Source organism: Cervus elaphus, chromosome 4, assembly GCF_910594005.1.
Source record: "Cervus elaphus chromosome 4, mCerEla1.1, whole genome shotgun sequence".
NCBI classification, from domain to species: domain Eukaryota; kingdom Metazoa; phylum Chordata; class Mammalia; order Artiodactyla; family Cervidae; genus Cervus; species Cervus elaphus.
Window position 1 is genome coordinate 43489407 of NC_057818.1, and position 27180 is coordinate 43516586.

Sequence of the window (27180 nt, forward strand, 5' to 3'; positions counted from 1 at the left end):
CATGTGCAAAGGTCCTGAGATGGGCTTAGTGGTACCAGATGAGGAGAGAAAAAAAGGAGAGAAAATCATAATAATTTTAAAATGTTAATAAAAGTGCGGTTTAAAAAAACAAGAGGCCCTCAGGTACGAGCCAGAATCAAGAAACAGCCTCAAGGCTCCTAGATGTCCGCACTGCAACCTGGAACACAAAAAGAAGATCTTGGAGATGAGAGGGTTGGCCCCAGGCAAGAGGACAGCATGACCCAGGTGGCCAAACCGGGGTGGCCAAAGGCAGGCCAAGGGATTGCCCCACTCCAGCTCAGCGGATGCAGGGGTCACACAGTCTCATATGAGGCGGGGCCTCCGAGGGGCCAGGAACTTGTGAGGTGCTTCAGAGATACACACCGTTCACCCCACCACCACTGTGACTGCATCCTGTGTGCATCCCCACTGTGTACACACACCTTCTCCACCTCCTTAAATAAGTGTGACCAGCTCCCGAGGCACTGAATCCCCATTACCAAGCCCATGGCTCACCATACAGAAGATACCAATCAGTGCTTGCTGAGTGAACAGGGAAGCCTCCAATTTCAAGGACTCTCCCAAAGTTTTCAGGCAGGCAAGGCTGCCTGGTGCATTTCAAGGCAAGCAGAAGCCAGTGGCTGGCTCTCTGTGGCTCCATCCATCCACCAGGTTCCTGCTGAGACAGGGGTGAGTGGGATCAGCGGATGGCTCTGAAGCCACCCACGGGAGGCAGGCTCAGGTGCCAAGTGCCCTCACAGGAGGGAGGATCAGACTATTTCTGGAACGGAGGCTGTGGAGCCATACCAGCCGGTGTGGAAGACGCCAAGTTCAGAGTTGCTGAGAAGCCCATGAGCTAGGGACTCAGTTCAGAGCTTAACGATAAAACTTTTTATTATAACCCCTTTATAAAGAATTTAAAAAATAATAGTCATTAAAGAAAAAAAAGCATAAAAACAAGAATTACCATTAGTCATACCTACTCCAGGGCACCCTCCTGACTTCCCCCTGCCTGGGTCGGCTACTCCACCGGAGCACATGACCACTTCTGTCCTAATACTCAACCCTCTAGCCTACAAATGACCTGTTCGTCGAAGTCCCTGAAGGCATGTCGTGTCCCCTATCCCTCCGTGTGACCCTGCAAATCCAGTGTGGTGCCCGGAGTATAGGAGATAACTCGGTGTTTGTCAGATGATGCTCTACTAAGCAAATGCCGAGAACTGGAATATGAACTTCAGCGCCCTTAGCTGGGCTGTACAAGCATGTTCTTGAAAGTCAGTTCCCTGGAACTTAGAAGTTCCCAGGTGAGCCCTCAGAAGCCTGCATACCCCATAATTAGACCCATAATTACAGGGCCATGATAAAAGGACCAGATGTCATCTCCTTTTGCCATTGTTGTTTTCGCTACAGGCAAATGGACCCACCCACTCCCGGTCCACCAGGGAAATCTGGAGAACTTTTGCCCAATGCCCCAAGAACAAGAGCTCTGGGGTGCAGGAGGCCTACGCAGCTGCTCTGAAGAAAACTCACTGCATAATAACCGGATGGTCACAAGAACAAGGTGACTGTGAGAGACAGTGTGTGGGCGTCACAGGTCTCTGGAATCAGAATTAGAAGGAACTTTAGGAGATGGGCTTCCACTGTCCAGTCAAAGAGCAAATGGTGGCAGGGGGTGCCTTTCTGGACATGGGGCAGCCCCATCAAAGGAAGGTTCGGGAAGGAAGTCAAACTCGAGGAGGGGCTGGGACAGGTGAGGGGAACAGCCAGCCTGCACCCTCAGCTGTCGTGGGAGGGGGCCTGCTAGCTCCATTTGCAGAGGAAGAGGTGAAGGCCATTTAACCCTGGGGAGACACATGTTCAAAAGTGGTGATGTCAGGACTTTCCTGATGGCCAGTGGTTAAGAGTCCATCTTGCAATGCAGGGGACATGGGTTTGATCCCTGGTCAGGGAACAAAGACCCCATATCCTGTGGAGAAGACCCAGTGCAGCCAAATAAAAAAAGTAAATAAAAAGTGGTGACTTCACATTTTCAGAGCCTAGTGAAGGACCCTAATCCCCAGGGCAGATTCAGGGGCCACCAAACTCAGTCCAGGCTTCCCAGGTGGGATGCTAGTGGTAAAGAACTCACCTGCCAATGCAGGAGACTTAAGGGATGTGGGTTCGAATCCTGGGTCAGGAAGATGCCCTGGAGGAGGGCATAGCAACCCACTCCAGTGTTCTTGCCTGGAGAATCCCATGGAGAGAGGAGCCTGGCAGGCTACAGTCCACAGGGCCACAGAGTCGGACACAACTAAAGTGACTTAGCACAAACTCAGCCCAGTGGCCAAGCCCCATGGAAGGAAATATAGCATTCACCTGCTGAGGCCATGTGAGTCCCTCAGAGATGGCAGAAAGGATGAGCGCTCTTCTAGAGGTCATTGGGATATTCTACTTTTTACACTCAACCAACAGACCCAGAAAGAGCAATAGGTCAGGTTAGATGAGCCAGGGCTCCATCACATGGCCAACAGGTGGCAGGAGCTGGTTATCAACACCTGGCCTGGCTGAACAGGACAGTGACAGCCGGCTCCTTGCCACAGTTGCCCTTTCCTGAGGAGTTGGCCTCGCTGATTCTCGAGTCTACTGAATGTGGGCCTCACACAGCCCCTTGTGGGTCTCAGCGGGAGCCAGAGTAAGAAGCCTGGGGCACCCTTGGGATCTCAGGATGGCAACTTAAGTAGTACCTCCCAGGACTTTCCTGGTGGGCCAGTGGTTGAGACTCCATGTTCCCAAAGCAGGGGACAAGACTTTGATCCTTGGCCAGGGAACTAAGGTCTCACATGCACACTTTGCAGACTAAAATATAAAATAAAAAAAATAAAAGAAGAAGAAGAAGCATGTCCTATTCCTCCATGTACCAGAGAGGAAGGTGACTAAGATGCTAAAGTTCTTATTCCAAATTCCCCTTTTGCTAAAGTGAGCTTGAGTGGGATTTTGAGCTGGCAGCTGCAAAAGCACCTCCTGGGTCACAGGGAGTGCTAAGTGCTGGCAACTCAGTGAGGAGCGAGACAGGTCCCCCAGGGCTTCCTGAGAGGTTAGCAGCGGTCCGCGGCACGGCGCTTTTAACAAGAGAAAGTTGCCTGTGAAAAACCACTCTTACCTAGACAGTATTTCTTTCTAAAACACCATAGAACAAAGATGGGAAGGAAATATTTCCCCAGTTGGGTCAGGCCCTCTCAGTTAACATGATGTCTGGGCCTTTTCTCTGTGACATTTCACCATAACTAGTTAAATATTAACCCAGAGTACGACCGTCTCTCCCACTAGATTTTGGGTAGAGATCCATGAGGGTAAAGATCGTGCTGCCTACTCATATTTTTGGCTGAATCTTCCACATCAAACCTAGTGCCTTACACAGAGCAGCATTTAAGAGCTGCTATGAAATAAACAGATGACAGTGGACACCTGTGGTGAGCTTCATGAGATTTTTATTTTCTTCTTTGGAAATAACTGTATTCTCTTAATTTTTTTTTTAAATAATGAAGTTTATGACTTCTAAAATCCAAAGTAAAAAAAATATTCTGGGAAAGAGATATTAATCACAAAACCAATCATAAAAACCAGAAAGGACTTGGGAAAAAAAACAAAAACAGGCTTCTGATGGCAGAGTGGGGGGTGCTAAGCATGGGAAAGTCAGTTCTAAGGTTGCAGAGAAACCTGAGCTAACTCATTTCTCCTTTGGTTCAAATCCTCGGCCACCTGACTCACCTAAAACCCCATCATTGGGAGAGAAGCAGGAACAAAAGCATGAGAAGAAAAGAGGACAGTGCAGGAAGGGAAGAGGCCCACGCACAGCAACTACCGAAGCCCGCATACCCTAGAGCCCGTGCTGTGAACAGGAGAAGCCACGGTGATGGGAAGCCGGAGCATCGCAACTACAGAGTAGCCCCCGCTCGCTGCAACTAGAGAAAAGCCCTCGCAACAACAAAGAGCCAGTGCAGCCAAAAACAAATAAATAAATACAAATTATTTTGGGAAAAAAAAAAAAGAAGAGGCCCTGCCATAGGCAGGCGGTACAAAGGCGCCCAGCTAACTCTCTGTATCCCATAGTGTGTAAGTAAGACGTCAGCCAAGTTCACCAACCTCAGAAAGAAGAAAGGCCTACAGTGCGGGCCCTTCCTCCCTCCAGGCAGCAGACACCCCGCCAACAGACAGCGGTTTCTCTCTCCTCTGACTCCTGTTACCTGGGTGCCCCTGGAGGCTTCTGAGGCTGTGGTCTCTACTGTGAAAGTTCTCTCGGTTCCTCCTCTTTAGGAAATGCCTTTGAAGGTTACATACCCCTACATTCACACATTCCCCTACTCTGGGAGTGAGCACCCATCTCATAGACAAGGAAGGATATGATTTCTGCCCTGGAGAAGCCCTCCTGCTCAACATGGAAACAGGAGAAACAGCGGTCACTACCATGAGACCGGTGATACTGGGGGCTGAGAGTTCAGAGAAAGGATTACACCCGGGCTGGAGCAGTCTTAGGAGAATGCCCGGAGGAAGCTGCTCACGGCGGTTCTTCTCTGCTCGTCCACATGCCGAGCATGGTCTGGGGCTGGCTGCACTGAGCAGTTCTATATCTGAATCCTGCTAAATTTAACTGAAGTCTACTAGATTTGTAGGCAGGCCTCCCACGCCCAGCACAGAAGGACCACCATCGGGATCGATGCACTTACAATGCCATGGGCTTGGGCCACCTTGTTGCACAAGTCAGGACGCCACTTCTGAAGGGCCAGGTAGAAGGGATTTTTCAGGAGGTCCTCATCATACAGAGCCATATGGACTTCAGGTGGGGCAGATCGAGTCTCCTGGGACAAGAGAGGAAACAGCCGTAAATGACCACCTTCAGACTGGAGTGTCACATAACAGTTCTGATCTGGCAATGTCCTAAAAGCATCCCTGACATGCATCACTCTACAGATCTAACACACTGTCAGGAAAGATCAAAGAAAAGCCACAAGTTCCAAGATGACTTTTTTACTGGTTAAACATATAAATCATGTTCAGAAAATCTTGTTATGCTCCAAGTAATTGCAAAAGTAACAACAGCTATTTTCAGAACATCTTACATGACCCAAATTATGGTATTTTAAAGATACGCACGTTTTTAATGAAATATTTTAAGCATAACAGAAAAGTAGAGTAATAATGCTAACCTACCACCCAAGACAGCTCAGTCAGTAAAGAATCTGCCTGCAATGCAGGAGATCGGGGTTTGATTCCTGGGTTGGGAAGATCCCCTGGAGGAGGAAATGGCAACCCACTGCAGTATTCTTGCCTGGAGAATCCCATGGACAGAGGATCCTGGTGGGTTACAGCCCATGGGGTCACAAGAGTCAGACACGACTTAGCGACTAAACCACCGCCACCTCCCAGGATTACCAAATCTTACCACATTGCCATATCTGCCTCAGATTTCCTTTTCAGAAATAAAGTATATCAGAGTAGACTGGTTCCCCTATCTGCCCCCTCCCTCCCATCCTCTCCTCCCTGTTCAGAGACAACCACTATCTTAAAGCTGTTTCTATATCCTTCTTGCTGACATTTCTACTCCTTTAAAACTCATGTATATAATACAAAATCTTGCTTTATGGGCTTCAAAATCTACATAAATGGTATCACACTGTAAGTCATCTGGAGCATATATTTTTCCATCTTTTCCATCAACGTTATGCTTTCAAGTTCTATCAGTGCTGATCCACACAGCTCCTATTAAGTTACTAATTTCTGCTATACTGTATGAAGTGAACATGACACAATTAATCTAATACCCTATACTTAAGTTGGTTCCACATTTTCAGTATTACAAATAATGCTGACACCAACACTCTCACACTCTTATGTGTTCCTGGAGTACACATCTAGGAATGTCACTAGGAGAGGTACTAGTGACCTACACCTTCACCAGATGCTGACAACACTGGACCACTTTCGACCTCCCTGCAAAGTCCATGAGCACTCCCCTTCCTCCTATCACATCCTAGCCAGTGCTTCTTGGAGTTGTCAGACCAGCTCATTTATGCCAGTCTAGGTATAAAATAGCTACTTCGCTGTTTCTAATTTTCATTTCTTTAATGAAGTTGAACATCACTTCTTTATGTGCTATAAATTACCATGTTTTTTGGCCACTTTTCTAACGCGTTGTTGGCCCTTTTCTTTCCCATTGGTAGCTCTCTTGACATCTGGACACTAAAAGATGTTGCAAATATCTTCTCCTGATCTGTGACTTGTCTCTTCATTTTTCCAAATGAGTGTTTTCAGAAATAAAAGTGTTTTATTTTAATGTAGTTGAACTTGTCCATCTTTGCCTTACTGGTCAATGGTCTTGGGAGCTAAGGCAATCCTACCATCTTGGCATGCCCCCTTGTAAACTAACTTCACCATTTCCCCATGAGAAGGTGAAGTCTATTTCCCCATCTCTCAAATTTGAGCCATCCCTGTGGTTTGCTTTAACCAACCAAGCAGACAGAATTGATGTTCTGCGATTCTGAGTGTCGGCCTCAAGAGACCTTGCAGATTTCACTTTCATTCATTTGGCACCATGTGATCACCATGCAATAGAGAAGCCCATGGGATGAAAGCCCATGGAGGGAGAGAGGGGGGGTCCAGTAAGCAAAGCCAGCCCACTAGTGCAACCACACTAGTGAGCACAGGTGAGACGAGCGGAAGACCCACCTTGCCAGCCCACAGAATTGTAAGGAACAATAAACTATAGCAGTTGTAAGTCACGAATCTGGGGGCTGGCTGGTTATGCAGCCAAGGCTACCTGAAACCACAACCTGTCCAACTCCAAGGCCACAAAAATAGTCCCTGTAATTTCTAAGACTCTTAAAAGTTTTTCATTTTTTGGAATTCAATTCATCTTTATTTTTATATATGCTATAAACTGGGCATCTAATTTTTTTCTGAAGGTAATCTTAGTTTGGTCAGGGTCTTATAACAAAATACAATAGACTGAGGAGACTTAAACAACAAACATTTTATTCCTCACAGTTCTGGAGGCTGGGGGTCAAAAATCAAGGTGCTACTATAGTAGATCTTGTTCTTGGTGAGGGTCCACGTCTTGGACTGTATGTGGTCACCTTCTCACTATAACCTCAAATAGTAGAGAAAGAGTTCTCCTGTCACTTCTGCCTTTTATAAGGCCACTAATCCCATCATGAGGGCCCTACCTTCATGGCCTAACCTAACCCCAATTAGATCTCAAAGCCCCATCTCCAAATACCACCACATTTAGGATTAGGGATTCAACATATGAATTTGGGCTGGCTGGGGGCGTGGCGGGGGGGGGGAGCCAAACATTCGGTCCATAGCATAAGCCAACTGTTCCATCATCGTCTTTTATATACTGTATCCCTTTCACACCAGCTGGTAATGCTACCTTTGTCAAATTCCAACTCCCCACGTAAGTTTGGCCTATTTCTGGGCCGTACTGTTTCAATGGTCTTGACCAGTGCCATCCAACAGATTTATGTGAGAAGTGTAACTGTATTTACATTACACATAATTACATACATTATTTAAAATTTTCTAGTAGTCATATTTTTAAAACTGAAATTAATTTTAATTATCTTATTTAATATAGGCACAATATATTTCCAACATGTGAACTATGCTTTAAAATTATTGACGTATTTTACATTCTGTTTACTTCTACCGAGTCTTCAAAATCTGATGTGTATTCTGCTCAATTCATAGTAGCCTCATTTCAAATACTTAATAGCCACTTGTAGCTAGAAGTGATTACTTTAGGAGAGGATCAGACCACATTAGTTTACATAATTATGGCTTCATCATAAGCCTTGACATCTCATAGAGGAAGACTTCTCCCCCTGTTCTCCAAAGTTGTTCGGTTATACCTAATTCTCTACAATATCACATGAACTAGAGTCAGTCTATCAATTCCATGAGATTTCTATTGGGAATTTTATTGTAACCACTAAATTTATAGACTGGAGAGTCAACATCTTTATAATAATGAATCATTCTTCATGAGCATGGTATGTCTTTCTACCTTCATCCTCTTTTACTTCTGCCAACTAAATTTTCTCCATTTGATCACAGATCATGGACTTCCCTGGTGGTCCACTGGTTAGGAATCCACCTGCAGAGGAAGTGGATTTGATATCCGGTCCAGGAGGATTCCTGGAGAAGGCAATGGCAACCCACTTCAGGACTCTTGCCTGGAAAATCCCATGGACAGAGGAGCCTGGTAGGCTGCAGTCCATGGGGTCACTAAGAGTCGGACCTGACTGAGCGACTTCGCTTTCACTTTTCACTTTCATGCATTGGAGAAGGAAATGGCAACCCATTCCAGTGTTCTTGCCTGGAGAATCCCAGGGACGGGGGAGCCTGGTGGGCAGCCGTCTATGGGGTCGCACAGAGTCAGACACGACTGAAGCGACTTAGCAGCAGCAGCAGCCAGGAGGATTCCACAGGCCACAGGGCAACTAAGCCCAAGCGCCACAACTACCGAGCCTGTGCCCTAGAGCCCACAAGAAGCAGCTACTGAGCCTGTGTGCCACGAACACCGCAGCCTGCACACTCCAGGGCCTGTGCGCTGCAACCAGGGAAGCCACCACAGTCAGAAGCCCATGCACCACAACGAAAGGGAAGCCCCCACTCACCACAACTAGAGAGAGCCTGCGCACAGCAATGAAGACACAGAACAGCCAGAATGTAATTTTCGTGAAAGATCACAGACCATGTATAACCTTTATTAGACATTATTTATATATTCTATAAAGATCTGCTCCTGTTGTGAATGGGGCTTCCAATACACCTAGTCTACTCCCCTGACCATATATCAGTGTGGTTTTTACTGAAGTATGAGACAGGAATATGAAAAATGGACACAGAAAAGGAATCAGAGTTTTGGCCACGTTATTTCACCTCTCTGAGCCTCCATCTCAGTTTTGAACAATGGAGAAAATGAATACTTGTCTTACAGGATTTCCATTTACATGCTACCCTCACTATTTTTGCCACTCTACACACCAATGTACTGTCACTTTCTGTTAGCCCACATGGTGCTTTCGTGAGAATTACAAAAAGGCACCCCATCTTTCCCGTAGGTACAGCCCTGTGCCAAAGCGCATGGCTTAGTAAGCAGCTCATAGGCTACACACTAGCCTAGTTGGCCAACACCTCTTCTCCCCCGGGGTAGGTCACTTGTGCAATAAATAACCTTCACAGTTGTACACAACGGCTCTATTGTTAATGTTTGACATTTTCCTTCAAACATCTACTCCCATTTAAAATGTATTTTTAAAAGAACCCTTATCACTACTTTAAATGGAAAAACAGCATCACTTCCCATTCAGATAATCTTATAATTAAAAATGATAAAGCCAAAAAAAAAAAATGATAAAGCCAATTGACATTATTTAAAAGCTGGCTAGATACCACTGCCTGCCAAAGGTTCTGAACTCGAGCCTCTTCTTTTCATTAAAAAGAGAAAATTAGCAACAGTAAAGGGCATCAAGTAATCTTACCCTTGATACAAGCAGATGAATGAAATATAAGTGAAAAACTGAATTACTTTTTCATTTTGTAACAGTATTCCAAAATGCCTCTTTGGGAAAACACCAGAACCGTATGCCTAAGTGCATTATGAATTCTATCCCTAAAGTCTAATGTTGAAAACAGCCACAATTTATTTGAGAGCATCCTTGGTCTAGACACTGTGATGACTTCTACACATTCTCATCCCACTGAATGCTCACAATAACTACAGGTAACCAAATACAACTAATGCTCACAATAACCACAGGTATCATTGCCCCATGTCGCAGATGAAGAAACTGAGGGTCAGTTGTCCAAATCAAGGTTAGATGGATGTCAGAATTTATTCTAACACTCATCCCTTTAACCACTGCATTCATCACGTAAAAATAATTATGCCTAGGGGTTATATCACACAAGCCACGGAGGCACAGACTCCACGCTGCATTTCCCTTATAGAAGAACTCCCCGTGACAGACAGCCAAACAGGCTCCGCATCAAATCCCCTCGGTCTGGTCCAGTCTGGGCTGTCCTGGCTGCAGGCCCTCCTGAGGACTGCCTGAAGAAGTCCCCTGAGCTCCCTGCAAATCCTCTTAGGGCGAAAAGCCTAGCATGAAAATGGCTCCATATAATCCCTTCGGCAGGCCCCAGCTCTGCAACCATTTAGGTATTTAAATCGTTGAAGGCAACTATTACTGGAGCCCAGATAATCCTTTTATGAGTCCCTACCAGAACAACTGGATAATATAATTTGGCTGGGGCAGAGTCACAAGAACACAAAGTTCTGTGCTGGTTCCGGACACAGCTGGTTCTACACGGCGGAGCACAAAAGTAAAGATGCTTAGATAAAAACCACACGAGAAACAGGATGAGACAAGGTCAGACTAAAACTGAGAAGGGACACTCCTCCTGCTCCTCAGACAGGATGCTGGCAGAGCCCCAACACCCGCGCCTACAAGATAGACCTGACCAGGGTGGGCTCTGATGGAGGAACGAACCACCTCGCTGGGAAGCAAGAAGACTTAAAACCCAGAAACAGAAGAGTGCCAGGAAAGGTAAGGAGAAAGCAGTGCCAGGGATGGGGTTGGGCTGGGGCGTGTGGGGGGCATCCTTGGCAGGGACCACAGCAGGGCCAAAGAAAGCATCAGAAGGCTGGAACATGTTCCTGGGGAGCACAGGAATAAACTCAAGGCTAAACTCTTCTTGACCAGTTGTGAAAATGAGCTCTGAGAAATAATAAGAATCCAGACAGAACAGGTCAGAGAGGGGCAGCAAGAGAAGGGAAGGGCCCTGAATGTCACGTCAAAACGCTGGGTTCAAATGCATGAACTGTAAACAGAGAAGACTCTCAGCACCCACTGCTGGTGAATGGGATGGAGCTGGCTGTTTTTCAGTCCAAGTCATATGCCTGCTCTTGGACATCAGTCTCCTGGTTGCCAATGACTGAATCCTGTCCAGCAGTAGGGATACAGAGAACTCTGCCCAGCACTGTTCTTGACCTTTTGGTCCCAGTGTTAAAAATATGTAATAATCAGGGACTTCCCTGGTGGTCCTATGGCTAAGGCTCTGCACTCTCAATGCAGGGGGCCCAGGTTAGATCCCTGGTCGGGGAACTACTAATAGCTCCCACACAACAAAACTAAAAAATCCTGCACGCCATAACAAAGACAGGAGATCCTGTGTGCCACTACTAAGACTTGGCACAGCCAAATAAATTAAAAAAAATACTAATATGTAATAATGCTTAATGCCAGAGCTGAATTCTTATACAGGGGTATGTGCTTTAAAAAATCTGACAAGTTTACTTGCAAGAATTGGTTTTGTATTTAAAGTCACATGTGAGGGAAAGAGGTATGAAACCTCATATAAAACTCCTTAAAAAAAAACCCACAAAATTCCACCCTTTCTTAAGTGCAAATGATGAAATGATTTACAGAAAATCCAAGTGAAGTTAGTCAGAGGTACCAAATACCCTTGCACATGAATTATTTGAGGTTATTTTGAAAAGGAGAGTCAAGCGAGGCCTCAGCCCAGTGCTGGGCATTTTAGGAGGTGGTGTGCACACCCGTGGTTTTGTGGTCTTCAACTGTCCTGCCAGCCCGGATGAGTCTATGTTATCAGGGACCATCTGGTGATAGTGTGCAGCCTAGCTCAGCAGAAGCTAGCCCAGGAAAGCCTGCACCTCCCAGAGATGCACTCCCTGACCATAGACCCTGACCAGGCGTATTCTCCAGTTGATGAGCAATATTCTCCAGCGGGCTTCATGTGTGACTCAGAAGGAAAAGGCAGAAAGGGAAAACTTGGTATGCATCTCTGCCTAATACCAAATGGAAGCAATTTGATGATGTAACGTGTGGTATTACAGTCACTTGTGTCCTTCTGTTAACGTCTATGGCTCCTGTCCGTATGCTTCTCAAAGCTCTTCTTCAAAGCACTTTGAAGCCTGGCTGCCTGACTCCCTGCAGATGTGCAGTAACTGCTGGTCCACTTGAACAAAATGACAGTGAGGTGTTAGAGGAAGATTGAGCTCCCAGGGAGGGATTATATTTCTCCCAGGAGCTGGAAATCCACCGCCCACATGCAGGGGAGGATGAGGGGCTGGGCCTGCAAGCGCTGGCAAAAAGCCAAAACCAAACGTGCTCAGAGCAGGCTAAGCACAGAGCTGACTGGAATGTGGAGCCTCACAGTGGGAGAGAAGGCCTCAGGGCTGGAAGCAGGGAAGTTTGGAGGGACACAGCTACCCCTCAGAAAGCCACTCCACACCCTGTTCCTGGGAATGCAGGGGAGTCACTGGACCAAACTCCCTTGGGCAGGAGCACCAAGGACCACTTCTCGGTGCTCTCTCGGATGTGGAAGCAACCTCAGGACAAATCGTGTCTGACTCTTCGTGTCTGAACCCTTTCTAGATCTGGACTCGAGCATCACGTGGTCACATTCCCCTGCTCCTCTAGGGAAGGAGGAAGTTACTGGACACCAACCTAACCCTGGCACTTCATAAATGGAAAGCCCTGACTCAAACACTAACAGTGGTGTCCCTGGTGATCCAGTGGTTAAGACATTGCCTTCCAATGCAGGGGGTGCAGGTTCGATCCCTGGCTGGGGAGCTAAGATACCACATGCCTCAGGGCCAAAAAAAAAAAAAAATCAAAAACACAGAACAGAAGCAATATTGTAACAAATTTCAATAAAGACTTTAAAAACTGTCTGAGGAGGAGACAGATGGGCTCCAGGCTAGGCATTTACAACTGGCCTATTCACACCTCCTGGGGTGGGAAGAAGATGAGCTCCAGGCCTGACATTCATCACCAACCCCCTGTTTATATTTCCTGAAGCAAGAGACAAACGGGCTCCAGGATGACATATTTATGACCAGACTCCTGTCTATATTGCAAGATCTACACCTTGATATAAAAACCAGCAACAGGAATTGGGTAAATAACCAGACATTGGGCATTTTTATGGCAGGGGCAGAGTGAGGCTAAATCCTGTTAAAAGATCAGGTATGTCCCGGCCTTGGGCCAAGGGAGACATTTCACATGTGCAGAAAGGCTCCTTGGAGGTCAAAAAGGAGGGGGCACCACCCCGTAACATGTGATATTAAGGGCATTCCACAGACCTCTGGGCCAGAATCCATCCTGGAAAAAAGTTCTGCACACATATTGGGGAGGGTCCTAGAGCAGTTCAGGTGTGGAAAAAGAAACCAGGTAATTGGCTAAAGGTAAACAAAGACCCTGAAGAACTGTCCTGTGCTCACTTCAGCAACACATGCTACAGATACTAAAATCGGAAGAACCGTCCTATATAAATGACAATTGCCTCTGTTCTGTGCCCCTCCTCAAAGAGGGGACGTCCACACCCTTCCTCTCCGGGTGTGCATCTCTGTCTCGCTTCTGTCTTAACGAAACAATTTTTCTGTGCTTTCTCACACTTGTTATGCTTTGTCTCTAGTAAACTTTGTACCTGCATTTACATTTTTGGCTCTGTGAGAAATGCATTTTGCACTGGCGGCAGAGGTCAGGGAAAAATAGCTTCTAGCCTCTAGTGCTTGCTGTTCTGGTGGCTAGGATTCCTGGTTTTCATCCAGGCTACCCAGGTTCGATTCCTGGCTAGGAAATCAAGATCTCACTTCATGCCACTGCTTACTGCTGCCTGGCCAAGATCAGGTCCACATTGAAAGAAGAGAAAAAAAAACACTAACAGAGGCAGACATGTGTAGAACCAAATCCCAGCACCTGCCTTCATGAGAGCAACACAGTCCAAGAGCCACAAGGAGGCACGATGAGGACCTGGAGCCCAGGCCCTAGGCAAACACTACTGCTGCCCTCACAGCAGTGCTGCCACGTGGGATTGGCACAGGTGACAAGGCCAGGTGAGGAGAACTCACCGCAGATGTCCACCCAGCTTCAGGGCCCCGTCTGCTTTTCTGCCACTAGGACTTGTGAGACCTATCTGTTTCTGCTCCCATCTTGCATTTCCCCCCCCCCCCCCCCTCCGCCCCAGGCCTTCAGGCCCTGACCTTTGATCCACTGCAAACCTGTCCACCTGAAAGACAGGATCTTTCCAACACTGAGACCTGAGCAGGACTACTCCACTCCCTATCAGATGCACTCTCAACTTCGCTTGGCATGGAGGCCCTCTTATTCCTGGCCTCCTGCCCACCTCTGCAGCTTCATCTCCTTCTGCTGTCCACAGAGCTCCCGGAAGAGATGGGCTCTCCTCCCTTCTACCCATTTTATCCTAAAAACTACTCTTGCTCTCGGTCAAGGCCCCATTTGGCTCATAGGTGGCTGAGACGGCCAAGGGCCACAGTATCACCACTGAAACATCCAATTAAAGGACAGACTGCTGCGTGAGAGATCTCTGAACCCAGCCCTCTGGATGGGGTTGGGGGCAGGGGTGGTTGCCTCAATGTCAAACCTGGCAAGGTGCCTGGAAATGTAAATATCCTGCTAACATCTGCTGCTCCTCTCTAGGGCTGGTGGAAGGGTGCACTATCTAATCAAAATAGGGGTCTCTCTTCCGGACACCCACAAAACTTGGAAAATTCCAGCTCCCAAGGCAAACTAGGAGTCCCCTACAGTTTCCTCTGCGCCTCATTCCCCGAATGTCCTAAATCCTCAAGGAAGACGCGCCACTTGCTCCCCGTGGCCCTGCACGACCGCAAGCGACCACGTCCCCAGCACCTCCAGGGGCGGCCAGAGCCGCAAGGCCTTGCTCACGCTCCAATGGGCAGTCCATTTTCAACGAACTGAACAGACTCAGAATCCAGAACACCGCTTGGTGCTTCATAGTTTTCCCGGGGGAATCTTAACCCAGCAGGAAGAGGAGACCCCCGCCCCATGAGAGGCAGGCTAGCAGGGATTCCCTCCTCTCCCCCCAGCGCCTCCATCACCACGGGGACCACGACAGCCCGACTCGAGGATCAGCACCCCCATCCACAGCCTGCCATCCACAGCCTCCCCTCCACCCGCCCCGCCAGGCCTCCCTTAAACCCCTGAAGCCACCCAACCCGTGAGCGACGGCCCTGCCTATTGCTGCCCCCAAGTCTGAGCTCCCGGGATCCCAGACCTGCTAACCTGTCCTGATGCCGCGGGGGTCAGAGGGCGCACTCTTCGCCAACCCCACCCCTCGACCCGCAAACACACACGAGGGGCAGAGAGAGCCAGGATGCGGACGGGAGCTGGAGAGTGCGGGCGCGGCAGTCCACTCCGCGATGGGCCCAGGCCTCGGGGGCCTCCCGGGGACAGCCAGCCCAGCTTGGGGCGCCGGCGGAGGAAAGAGCCCCTCCCCCTTCTCCGCTCCGAGGCCCCGCCCGGCCTCTGGGCCCAGAGGCGCAGCCGTCCCGAGGGAAGGGAGGCGCGGGAGGAGACAGGAGGGAGGACACTTACTTAAAAGGCTACATAGTTTCACTCCCCGCCCTTCCAGGAGTGGCGCCGATACCTCCTGGCCCCTCGGTAGAGACCTCAGGGCCCACCACCCCAACGCGGCAGAACTGCTGCACCGCCCACCCCCGTTGGGCGGAGTCGCACCCTAGGACTCTGGTCAGACCAATGAGAAGCTGCCTTTATTCAGAGTGACGCGTGCGCAGAGCAATCATTGAGCCCGCCCAGCCGGGGGTGGGGCTCAGGAGGCGTGCAACACTTCCTACTCAGACTGGACCAGCCCAGAGCCACCGACTGCGCCTGCCTGGAACGGGAGGGGCGGGGCCGAAAAACACATCTGACACAAGGGGTGGGGTCCAAGCTCCGTTGCTGGACAGCGGGCTGGACTAGGATGGGGAGATAGGGCAGCCTTCCCGCCCCTCAGATTGCCCTTTACTACTCGGTTTGGAGGACAGGGGTGTCCAGTCCTACGAAGCATACTACTTCCGTCGCTGGCTGGGTCTAAGAGTCAGAGCCCCTGAGTTTGTAGCCTCATCACTCACATGCACGTGGCGTGATCTTGATCCCCCTCCCCTCTTTTAAATCTGAGCCTCAGTTTCCCCTTCTCAAAAACAGAGGAGGGTTGGATCTGCTGAGCGCTAATATTCCAGACTGTAATGGAGTGCAGAGGAGGGGGAGATGGGGGACCTGCACGTGACTTCCCCGCTCAGGGCCCCGCCTATCCCTGGTCCAGGGGATGGGAGCGCCCAGCGAGGACAGGCGGGGGTGGGCGGATCCTAAGAAACCCGACCCGGCCGCCCTTGGCGGCGGCTAAGGCGCTCTCAGCGACCCGCTAGCCCTGGCGACGGCACGGGAGGAGAATGGGGACCTCAACACGGGCTTCGCAGGTGCTACCGTGGAGGCGAGGGCCGCGCAGAGATTCGGCGTGTGACTAGGAGCGCACCTCGGGAGGATGGATGAGGGATTGGCAAACAGCTAACAGGGCTCTCTCCGCGCCGGGTCAGCGGAAGCACATGTCGTGGACCCTGAGCAGCGGCAGCGCCAAGCTCCTCTCAGGCCATGAGGAATGCGCGGGCCGTCCGGCCGGGGAACGCCGTCGAGGCTGGCTGCATCCTGCTGCGCTGAGTGGGTGAAGGTGAGAGGGGCGCAGGCGGCCGGGCTGCGCGAGAGAGCAGCGCCATGGCGAAGGAGGAGTGCAAAGCGCTACTGGACGCGCTTAATAAGGCGACCGCATGCTATCACCACCTGGTGCTGACCATCGGCGGCTCCGCAGACTCGCAGAACCTGCGAGAGGAGCTGCAGAAGACGCGCCAGAAGGCGCAGGAGCTGGCGGTGGCCATCCGCGTCCGGCTGACTGCCCCGCTGCGCGACCGGAGCCTGGGAGCCGAGGAGCGCGCCGAATTCGAACGCCTCTGGGTGGCCTTCTCCGGCTGCCTGGACCTGTTGGAGGCCGACATGCGGCGTGCATTGGCCCTGGGCACTGAGTTTCCGTTGCAGGAGCCGCGGCGGCCGCTGGTGCGCACAGGGGTGGAAGGCGGGGCGACCGGCGTAGCGGCTCGCGCTCTGAGCGTCCGGAGCCTGCGGCACGAGGCGCATCGCGACTTCGACGTGGAAGACCTGCACCAGCTGGAGCGGGAGATCCTTCAGGTGGGCGAAATGATCCAGGATATGGAGATGAAGGTCAACGTGCCCCGCTGGACGGTGCAGGCCCGGCAGGCGGCAGGTGCCGAGCTCCTGTCCAGCGCCAGCGCCGGCGTCTCCTCGGTGGGCGGCGTGTCGGTAGAACAGCGCACTGGGCCCTGCGACCTGAGCAAGGCCAAGGCCGCCACCATCTTCAGCGCCGTGCTGCTGGCGGCTGTAGCCTTGGCGGTGTGCGTGGCGAAGCTGAGCTGACCGGTACCCGACGGGCCCCCGCCTCCACCAACCCCTCTCCGGAGACACCCCTGGAGAACCTCTGCAACCGCCTGGACTAGGGATGGAAATGGGATCTGGCATGTTTAAGGGGAGCGGTTCTAAAGCACCGTGTGTGTAACGTGTATGTTTGTACGCGTGTTTCAAGCACACATCTGTCTGGGCAGAACGTGGCTTCCCTCTTGCTGGCCCGGGAGGAGTTAATTTTGCGCGGGCCATCAGGGCATTATCGCTAATGTATGCAAGAGCTTTATCCCCTATTAATAGAAAACCGTTCACAGTGACCCGAGATTCCTCCGACTTAATACTTTACCGCCTGTGCTGCTGGGGCGTGTTTACACTGAGGCTGAGCCTGGTGCCCCCACCCCTGCGGGTGATTCCCATTCTCGGAGAGAGGCAGTTTGGAAAGAGGATGGGGTGAAATGAAGAGTGGGGTGAGGGCGCTGTTTTGTGTTTGTGTGTTGGTATTGTTTCCTGGAACAAGAAAGCAAATGTAATAAGATGTGAGCAGTTTTTATTACCTTCATCCTTTGGGGCCTAAGCTTAGGAGAGTGTGCAAATAGCAGTTCATGCAAAGGGCGTTCTTACAGGGCAGCATTACACACTTCTGCACCTGCTTGCCTGCTGAAAATGACTCCCTGGGTGGGACACAAACTTTGGGAAGGGACTCAGTCTATCCAAAAAGGCACTTTCTCCTTGACTGGGGCTTATTTTTGTTCCAGAACTAGACCAGAGTTTTTGATCCTCCTTTGGGGGAGGGCTGGGGAATCCTCTTTGGAGCCCTTAATCCTATCTATCCCTTGGAATTTGCTTGCTAGCCAGTAGGAGAGCTGGCTTTGGAGGGAGCTGCACAACTCCCTGACCTGGACACCCCCCTGAGAGGGTCAAGTGACATCACTGGGCACAGAGGTTTTGAGCCAATCAACCCTGAGAGTGGGTTAGAATGTAAGTAACAGCTTTAACTTCAAAATTAAGGAGCTTAAAAAAAAGATCTTCTGTTTAAAAAAATCATATGACCACATTGTGTGCTATCAAAGCTGATTTTTTATTTGGCCACAAGTTCATACAGTTGCCAGTGAGTCATACATGGTATCTTTACTTACATACTTAGATTGCTAAACAAACATCTCCATTTATTTTGAAAATCTGTCTTAAGGCAGGAGATCATAGCATAAACTATTGGAATCACAGGTGTTAGATGACAGAAGTTAAGTAGCCATAGCCTCTTTGTGGCAATAAATAAGGAAATGTGGAAAACACCCTAGGTCCCAGGCTGGAATTTGCCTGAGCAGTGCCACCAACTCCCCACCTGTGGTTCAGAGAGAGCATTGTTGGGGAAGAAAGACTGAGAAAACAGATGCATTTAACTCTAAAGATAATTTGGAATAAAGCCCAGAAACTGATTCGGCTGAAAAGTGGTAAGAATTTTTTTTTTCTCTTTTTCACCCCAGAGGGGAGAAAGAGGACCCAGAGGAGGGAATGGGTAGTGTTTCACAGGGCAGTTTGAAGGGCCAAGGGTCAAAAGTAAATATCAGTACCAACAGCTCACTCCTATGGACCACTCTCCCAGCCTCGCTCACCCAGTCCCACTCCTCAACACAGATAGTTAAACCACAGAACCTGTTTGTGTGTTTCTGTGATAATGATTTTAAAAGATCCACAAAATCTTAAGCTGATTAAGAGTTCTGCAATAATAACTGATAAAAGGAATTCCTTCTGCTTCATCCAGTCTGGGTGAATCTGAATTGGGCCATGTAAATTTCTTTTTACACCTGCCTTTCCAGGATACCTTCAGAAATGACATAGGAAGTTTTCTAACTCCCTGCTTTCTCATCCACCTGGGGCAAAGCATGGACTCTGTCACCTCATGTCTCTCAGGCTGGGGCATATTGTGACACAGTGTTGGAAAATATCCCTAAAAACCAAGCCCTAAATATATTCTTTGACCTATAAAATTGTGACTGTTCTTATGAAGGTGTTTTGGTTCATGATTCATCAGAATCTGTTATAGAAACAACCTGTTAGAAGCTGTGTAGTCATCACTTCTCAGCCTTTTGGCTAAGATCAAGTGTAGAAGTTGTGTAATCCATAGAGGGCAATTGGGACAAGCAAATGTCTTTATTTTCACTCTTTCCATCCACTTGACAGATCCTTGAGTATTTACTTACACGTGCAATCAGACGTGTACCTGGTTCTGAGAATCCACTGTTCACTGAAATCAGTGATAAAGTACTGTCGACACACCAAAAAAGCTGAATTAGAATGAACGTATTTATCCTGTGGCTCTGTTAACCTAAATACCTCTTTGTTAAATATTCATAATATCTGGCATTATTTGGAGTTGTAACATTGCCTAATAGAACTTTTTGCTCTGTGATGTGAGCAAAATCTCCTTCTGCTTGAGTAATAGGCTGTCCTATAACAATATCTCCCTGATCTCATTTCTCCGTATAATTCAAGAGGTTGTTTTCTGGTAGAAGTCTGATTCAATTTAGAGGTTGGATATCAAAGCCATTAATTTCTTAAAACATTTGGTATGATCTTATACCATGATACAAGTCATTTAAAAATTACAAATATTTAATAGAGAGTATATAGGGTACGGTCAGTGTTAAGAGTCAACTTTCCTAAATTAAAGGTACAAGTGAAAGGATGGGTCTTTACCTCAAAAATTAAGTGCTATTATATTGATAAATCTATCATATGTTAAATATCTGTAAGAGAAAATACACCTGGCTTCTCTTTGGGGGAAATAGCACAGCTTTATCTGATACTGATATGACAAGAACTTGTAATGTCAAGACACTTATCACGGGAACTTTCAACTATTCCTATTAGAAAAAAAGAACAGAACAATGTTTATAGAAGAAAAAAATGCCTGGCAAATTCTTTTTTATGTACTCTAAGAATGTATGCTTTTAAATGCCACAAGGGAAAATATTTTTGGGAAGTCAAATCAGAGCATAAAATTCATGATTTGCCTAAGGTTTATAGTAAACTACATAAGAGATGTGTGATGTCCAATGACTGAAAAGCAGTTTGGGTTGAAGAGAGTTCTGGGTTGCATGAGAACCCTGATCATGCTGCATTTTTTTCAACATGCACGTTCATACATTTTTTTTTTTTTTTTTTTTAGCTAGACAGTTGATTTTTAGGATGCAGTTCTCTATTCTGTAATGAGTGTTTGTTAAGGGTGCAAGCCCCAAAGTGTGAGCCTGTAAAGCACCCTCAGAAATAGAAGTGCTACAGGGCTGACTTCTGTATTCCTTTGGGGAGTGCCTCCTCCTACAAAGCCAGACCAGCTGCAGTGGGCAGGGCTCTGCCTTTCTCTCCAAGTACCTCAAACGAATCACTGACTTCCCTGTGTCTCCCTTCCCTCATCTGTGAAATCGGAGGGTCCTGACTGGTGAACTCAAAAACATTTAACAGAATGCAGTTAGACAGGGAAGAGTTATTTTGTCGGGGGCTTTTTTTGGGGGGTGGGGATGTGGAGAGGAGTTGTTATTGTTGGTTTTGGTGCATATTAAAATGGAATCTTACAATTTATCTAAACTTAGTCTGGTGGTAAACTTCCATATGAATTTTAAAAATCAGAATGAACTAAGCTTACTGTGATTTTAGTCCATTGTAAGTGTGTAAAGATGCTACTTATTTATAGTATTTAGATTAGAATTTTAAATTCAGACTGTAAATCCAAGAAGGCCTAGTGTTTATTAAACACTTGGTTGTACCCAGCAACCTAAACTGATTCTGGTAAATTACAGATGTGAAATCCCATAGTTTGTCATGGAGTCTTGGAGAATCCTTTTCTGTAACTGCCCTGTACCCTCAGAACTGTAATGGCATTGCCTACCTGATGCTGGGAAACTAGCACAGCACGGGTTGTTTTGAATGTGGCATCAGACCCTAGTTGGAAGTAAAAGGCTTCATGTCTACTGTCTGAATGATGCTTCTAACTAAAATGGTTATTAATAATTTAAAGGGGCTTCCCTTGTGGCTCAGCTGGTAAAGAATCTGCCTGCAATGCAGGAAGATAACATGCAGCATTCCTAACTTTTTTGGAAAAGGCACCCTTAAATGATTCAGCTATCAACTATTATGATATTTTAAGTTATTCTTAATCTTCTTCATGTACATTTAAATTGAAGTGAATTTCCTGGTCAACATATTTATACTTCACAGAATTCATTACATAAAGAGATGTTCAGAAGGACGCCAGGATTATAAATCTCCAGGTGTTTTTCTACAATACAATCATACTCTTCTTTTCATGGAAGATGGAATCCAGGAAGAACAGTAGATCTCCATAAGAACACTATTTGGCTGTGGTCAACATAGATCAGAGTCCTGTTCAAATACTGTTCCTTTAGCTCTTAGGAACTGACCAAAGGTACAAGAACTGACTACATGCCCTGCGTCCATGAGCACAGGCTAGATTTATGTAAAAGCATTCCTCTCTTTTATTTACTTATTTTCATTTCACTCCAAAGAGGATTTCTGGGTGCTTTCATTGCAGTGCTCTGAGAATCTTCATCATCCTTCTTCTCTGGTGTTTGAATATAGAATGTTATAACCTTAAGGCTTATATGACAAATGTTAATAAGCCAAATGAAAACTCCTGTTGACAAAATAACTTTTAAGAGTCCTTTCAACATGCTGTCGTCAGGAAAGGAATTTTTAAAATACTTATTTATTTGGTTGTGCTGGGTCTTAGTTGTGGCATTCAGGATGTGACATGCAGGATCTTTCATTGCAGCATGCAAACTCTTAGTTGCAGCATGTGGGATCTAGTTCCCTGACCAGGGATGGAACTTGGGCCCCCTGCATTGGGAACATGGACTGGACCAAATCCCCAGAAAGCAAATTTGAATGTCTTTTGTTTGTAGGTATGTGTCAGGCACATAGAGAAGATCTATGAAGAAATATACATAAATGAAAATGTTTGTTAATGTTTGGTGGGATTATAAATGGTATTTTTTCAATATATTTGTATTTAATATTGTTATATTGTTTTTACAATAAAGTTTGAATGCTCTTATCTAGAAAATGTTAGTTATTAAAATATAAATTTTAACAGTTAGGGTCTCAATTTTAATGAGAAATGATTTCAGAACACACACGCTTACCCCACCAGGAGCCACAAACAGGCAAAGCAGAACTTTTAGAATCTTACCCACAGGGAATCAGAAGCATGTTTTTTCCTAAATTAATTCATTTTAATTGGAGGATAATTTCTTTACAATATTGTGGTGGTTTTTGCTGTACATGAGTCAGCCGTGGGTGCACACAGAAGCATGTTTTAAAATGTATTATCAAGACAATAGCATCAAGGTTAGGAACACTGACTACAGAATCCTGGGTACCCCTGAATTCTGATCCATTCTTATTGAAGATGTTCATTAATCTCCCTGACCTCAATTTCCATATCCTTACAGTGGGAGTAATAAGAGGGTATACTTCATAGGATGGGATTCCCAGGTGACTCAGTGGTCAATCCATCTGCCAATGCAGGAGACACAGGCTCAGTCCCTGGGTAGGGAAGATCCCCTGGAGGAGGAAATGGCAACCTACTCCAGTATTATTGCTGGAAAAATCCCATGAACAGAGGAGCCTGGTGGGCTATAGTCCATGGGGTCACAAGTTTGATGACGATGAAGTTTGATGATGTTTGATGATGATGATAAAGACTTCATGGGGTATTGACTGTGCTGGGGGGCATTGACAGTGCTAGGTCTTCGTTGCTGCGTGGGCTTTCTCTAGTTGCCCCCGAGCAGGGGCTGCACTTCCTCTGGGGGTGGGCTTCTCATTGCAGTGACTTCTCTTGTTGTGGAACACAGGCTGTCAGTGCATGGGCTTCAGTAGTTGCAGCACTCAGGCTCAGTAGTTGTGGCACAAGCCTTAGTTGCTCCGAGGCATGTGGGGTCGTCCTGGACCAGGGATCAAACCAGTGTTCCCTGCATTGGCAGGCAGATTCTTAACCACTAGACCACCAGGGAAGGCCCATAGTCATATTGAGGGAAGATTTTTTTCTGGCACAAGGCTCAATAAATATTGGCTGCCTAAAATGGAATGATTGGGCAGAAGAATCAATACATATGGAAATACTAACTTCCTATAATTTAGGTGCAATCTGTTACAAACCAATCTGAAAACTAAAACTTGATAAACGTGTCAAATGAGAAAAGGTATGTAATAAAACGGTCACGTTTATAGAAGGAAATTTAGGTTATCTAGAAGTTGGAATCTGTACATTTTTAAAGTGAAATTTATTAAGGTATAATTTTAATAGAGTAACACTCACCCTTCTGAGGTGTGAAGTTTTGAGTTCTGACAAATATATACAACCATGTAATCACCACTGCAACCAAGATATGGAATGTTTTCATGACCACCCTAAAGTTCCCTCCTGTCCTCTGTAGGCAATCCTTTCCTCTCACCCTCAAATCTGGCAACCACTGATCTGATTTCTGTCCCTCCAGTGTTGCCTTTTCCAGACTGTCACCTAAATAGAATCGATGCATTTTTGAGAAAACATGAACCTTTTTAAAACTCTTCTCAAAAAACATTCTGAGAAGTCATTTTTATGTGGTGATTCTTGGTGCACTGGATTTGCCAGTCACTCATAGGTGAATCTCATTTAACCGCAATGACGTCTTTATTTCCGGGCAGGCTGAACACACTCTCCTGCCCACTATTGATTCTCCAAGCTGAAGTCATCTCTCTATGTGAAGTCATCTAGCCACACATAGGCTCTTCCTTTCTTTTTCCATGGAAAAACCTGATAAATAACAAACAACAGAAGTGAATCTAGGCTCACTGAAGTAGATAGCTATGGGTAACAAACAAACAAACATGTTTGGGAAGTCTTTTTTTTTTTTCAGGATCATGCCTGTCATGATAAATTAAATGAGGACATTTATTATCATAAAGATAGCTGGGGAGGATCAGACAAGTGAAACATAAGAACTGAGAGTCGTGTCCTTCTCTAAAGTAGGCAACCACTGTCATAAACAAAGTCACTCATCTCTTGTGATCAAGTGGCACATGGGAACTGCCAACTCTAATAAGGGATGGCTGTGTATACTTACTGTCAGGCCTGGGGTAGAACACTGTGCTCCCGGCAGAACAGTGCCTGGCAGGGCACCCGGAGGACATGCCGATAGGCCTGGAGACATTCCAACACTTGCAGCATGTGTGACCTTAAATATGTAGATCACAGTGAACTGTCTTTCCATATCTCTTGCCCATTACACAATTGGAGGTTTTTTCTTTCTTAATATTTACTTATTTGGCGGCTTTGGGTCTTAGTTTCGGCACACAGGCTACTCTCTAGGTATAGCACAAGGGCTTAGTTACTCTGTGGTACGTAGGGTGTTAGTTTCCTGGACTAGGGACTGAACATGAGTCCATTGCCTTAGAAGGCGGACCACTCGGTGGTCTCAACCACTGGAGCAGTAGGGAAGTCCCTTGAGGTTTTTTTTCTTCTCTGTTTTTTCTCTCAATCCTTTGTGAAACACAATAATTTTCTCAGTTTATTACATCTTGGACTTACTTATGGTATCTGTTGTCATAATAAAGTTATAAATATGCATGGTGTGTCAAATTGATCAATCTTTTCCCTTATGCTTCTAGATTTTGGGTCAAAGACTATAGAGGAATTTACCTTTTTTCTCCTAATGCTTAGATGGTTTTTTATCCACTGTTGTAGCTAGCCTCCAAGATGACCACCAATGATCCCTACCTCCTGGTGTTTTTATGTGGTCCCCTCCCATATGGAATAGAGCTGACCAGTGTAACAGTAGGATACTGTGAAAGTGGTGGAGTGTGACTTCTGTGGCTAAGTCAGGAAAGGCATCATGACTTCTTCCCTCCTCTCTTCCGAATCACTGATTACCAAGTAAGTCTTGAAGACATCCAGGCAGCCCTGTGGAAAGGCAAGTGTGGTGAGGAACTGAGGCCTCTAGCCAACAGTCATATGAGCAAGCCATTGTAGAAATGGATCCCCCAGCCCCTAATCAAATCCTGGTTGACATGCTGACCACAGTCTCATGGGAGATACTGAGACAGAATCATCCAGCTAAGATGCTCTTGATCCACAGGAACTGAGATAGTAAATGCTTACTGTTTAAAGCTACTGAGTTTCCAATCTCCCAAGATAAAACTTTAATTCCTTTCTCTCCCTTGCTCTGCATATTCAACAGTTCTACCTCCTAAATACTCTCTAATAAATCATTCCCTCTCCCCACCTCTCCCCCTCTTCACAGTCACTCTCCTAGTTCAGACCCTCAGTATTGCTTCCCCAGCACATTCCACAGGGTTCCAGAACAGCCCCATCCACTTGAGTCATCATGCTGTTGTCAGCGTGCCCTCTGAAGATACAAACTTCATCATGTCACCACCATGGCTTCCCATGGCTCAAAGCACTGAAATCACCTGGATGGTTGGGGATTGGTAAAAACATAGGCTCCGGGGTACCACCCTGATCTCTACAATAGATTGTGAAATGATTGTCTCGGAGCAGACAGCCAAATGTAGTGGGAAAGCAGATAAGGGAAAGGTCCCCAATTGTGGATTATGAAGAGACTTGAGATGGATGAACTTCGGCAGACTCCACCTCCCCAAACCCCAATCTGCCAGTACATGTGTGCTCCCGTGCCCTCTGTGTGTGCTTTTCTAAACATGTGGTCCTGTTTCTGGGATGTGGTCAGCATACATGTATTTGCATCTTTAGAGAATGATGTAAACAAAAAAATCAACCTAAATACAGCTGGTGCCATCTCTGGATTCTCTCCCAGGAAACATCCCACATTAGAATGATAGTTTGAAAATGAAGCTTAATGAGTATGGTCTGTAAGTGTTCTGTGCTAAGTCACTTCAGTCACGTCTGACACTATACAACCCTATGGACTAGCCTGTCAGGATCCTCTGTCCATGGGATTCTCCAGGCAAGAATACTGGAGTGGGCTGCCATGCCCTCCTCCAGGGGATCTTTCCGACCCAGGATCAAACCCATGTCTCTTATGCCTTCTGCACTGGCAAGCAGGTTCTTTACCGCTAGTGCCACCTGGGAAGCCCATGGTCTATATACTCATCCAAAAACATAACAAATGTGTGATCAACTATAATAGCAATTGTAGGAGAAACTGTTTCCCAGTGGCTCAGTGGTAAAGAAACTGCCTGCATTGGGGGAGACCTGGGTTTGATACCTGTGTGGGGAAGATCCCCTGGGGAAGCAAATGGCAACCTACTCCAGTATTCTTGCCTGAAAAATTCCATGGACAGAAGAGCCTGGTAGGCTATAGTCAATGGGGTCACAAAGAAACTGAGTGACTAACACTTTCACTTTTCATGAAAGAGGAAATTATCAAATGACCTAAAATGCTTAAGGTGGTCCCAGGTGCCCTTGACAATAAAAGGTGTCCCAGATCACAAGGCATGAGCTTGTCCTGGGATTCAAGGAGCACTTTTCACACTCAGACTGTGCAGTGTGAAATTTGTATTTTGGTATCTGGTTCATCCGTCAGTTTCTCATTGCTGGGGTTGATGTCAGTTTGCAAAGCTCCGACACCTACCCCCTGGATCCCCCTTCACCGCCTCCCACCCCCCGCCAAAGGAAACATACCCTCTTGTTGATTCCTTGTTTAATCGAGAAAGTCCTAGTTCTCAGGTTTTGTTTGATCAGGTAGGTGTCACCAGGCCCAGGTTTGCATCGCACTTTTACCTCGACAGTCATTATGTGACCCTAAGCATTCCTGCTCTAGTCCACGTGTCCTGGGTGAGGAAGATGAGGCCCTCCTAGCACGTGGCTGTGACAGCCTTTGTCCCACGAGAGTGACCTGGCTGGGAACACGGGCAT

At 47.1% G+C, this 27180-nt stretch overlaps 2 protein-coding genes, 1 long non-coding RNA gene and 1 other non-coding gene across 5 annotated transcripts in view; 2 read left to right on the forward strand and 2 right to left on the reverse strand.

Moving 5' to 3' along the window:
• Positions 1–15554, reverse strand: part of ANKRD27 (ankyrin repeat domain 27) — a 58346-nt gene extending 42792 nt beyond the window's left edge. The window contains exons 1-2 of one of the 2 annotated variants that reach the window (XM_043899055.1): positions 15420–15554; positions 4704–4835 (exon numbers count right to left, since the gene is read on the reverse strand). In XM_043899055.1, the coding sequence (XP_043754990.1) occupies positions 4704–4805 (102 nt within the window). In that variant the 5' untranslated portion in view covers positions 4806–4835; positions 15420–15554. The other variant, XM_043899054.1, reaches the window with a different exon arrangement.
• A 383-nt stretch (positions 15555–15937) lies between these two features.
• On the forward strand, positions 15938–22722 carry LOC122691958 (regulator of G protein signaling 9 binding protein). The gene has a single exon (XM_043899060.1). It carries the CDS (start codon positions 16593–16595, stop codon positions 17304–17306), a length of 714 nt encoding a protein of 237 aa, XP_043754995.1. The 5' UTR covers positions 15938–16592; the 3' UTR covers positions 17307–22722.
• Positions 19363–19555, forward strand: LOC122693011. Its single transcript, XR_006340814.1, has one exon. It is a non-coding gene; the product is annotated as a U2 spliceosomal RNA (small nuclear RNA).
• Positions 22723–23571: 849 nt separating the features above from the next.
• On the reverse strand, positions 23572–27166 carry LOC122691959. Its single transcript, XR_006340546.1, has 3 exons — positions 26947–27166; positions 24413–25248; positions 23572–24102 (listed from the first exon to the last, which is right to left on the reverse strand). It is a non-coding gene; the product is annotated as an uncharacterized LOC122691959 (long non-coding RNA).
• Positions 27167–27180: the final 14 nt, after the last annotated feature.

What these genes read in the sequence shown, in the direction of transcription:
- LOC122691958 (XM_043899060.1), top strand. Translation starts at nt 16,593, where the DNA reads ATGGCGAAGGAGGAGTGCAAAGCGCTACTGGACGCGCTTAATAAGGCG.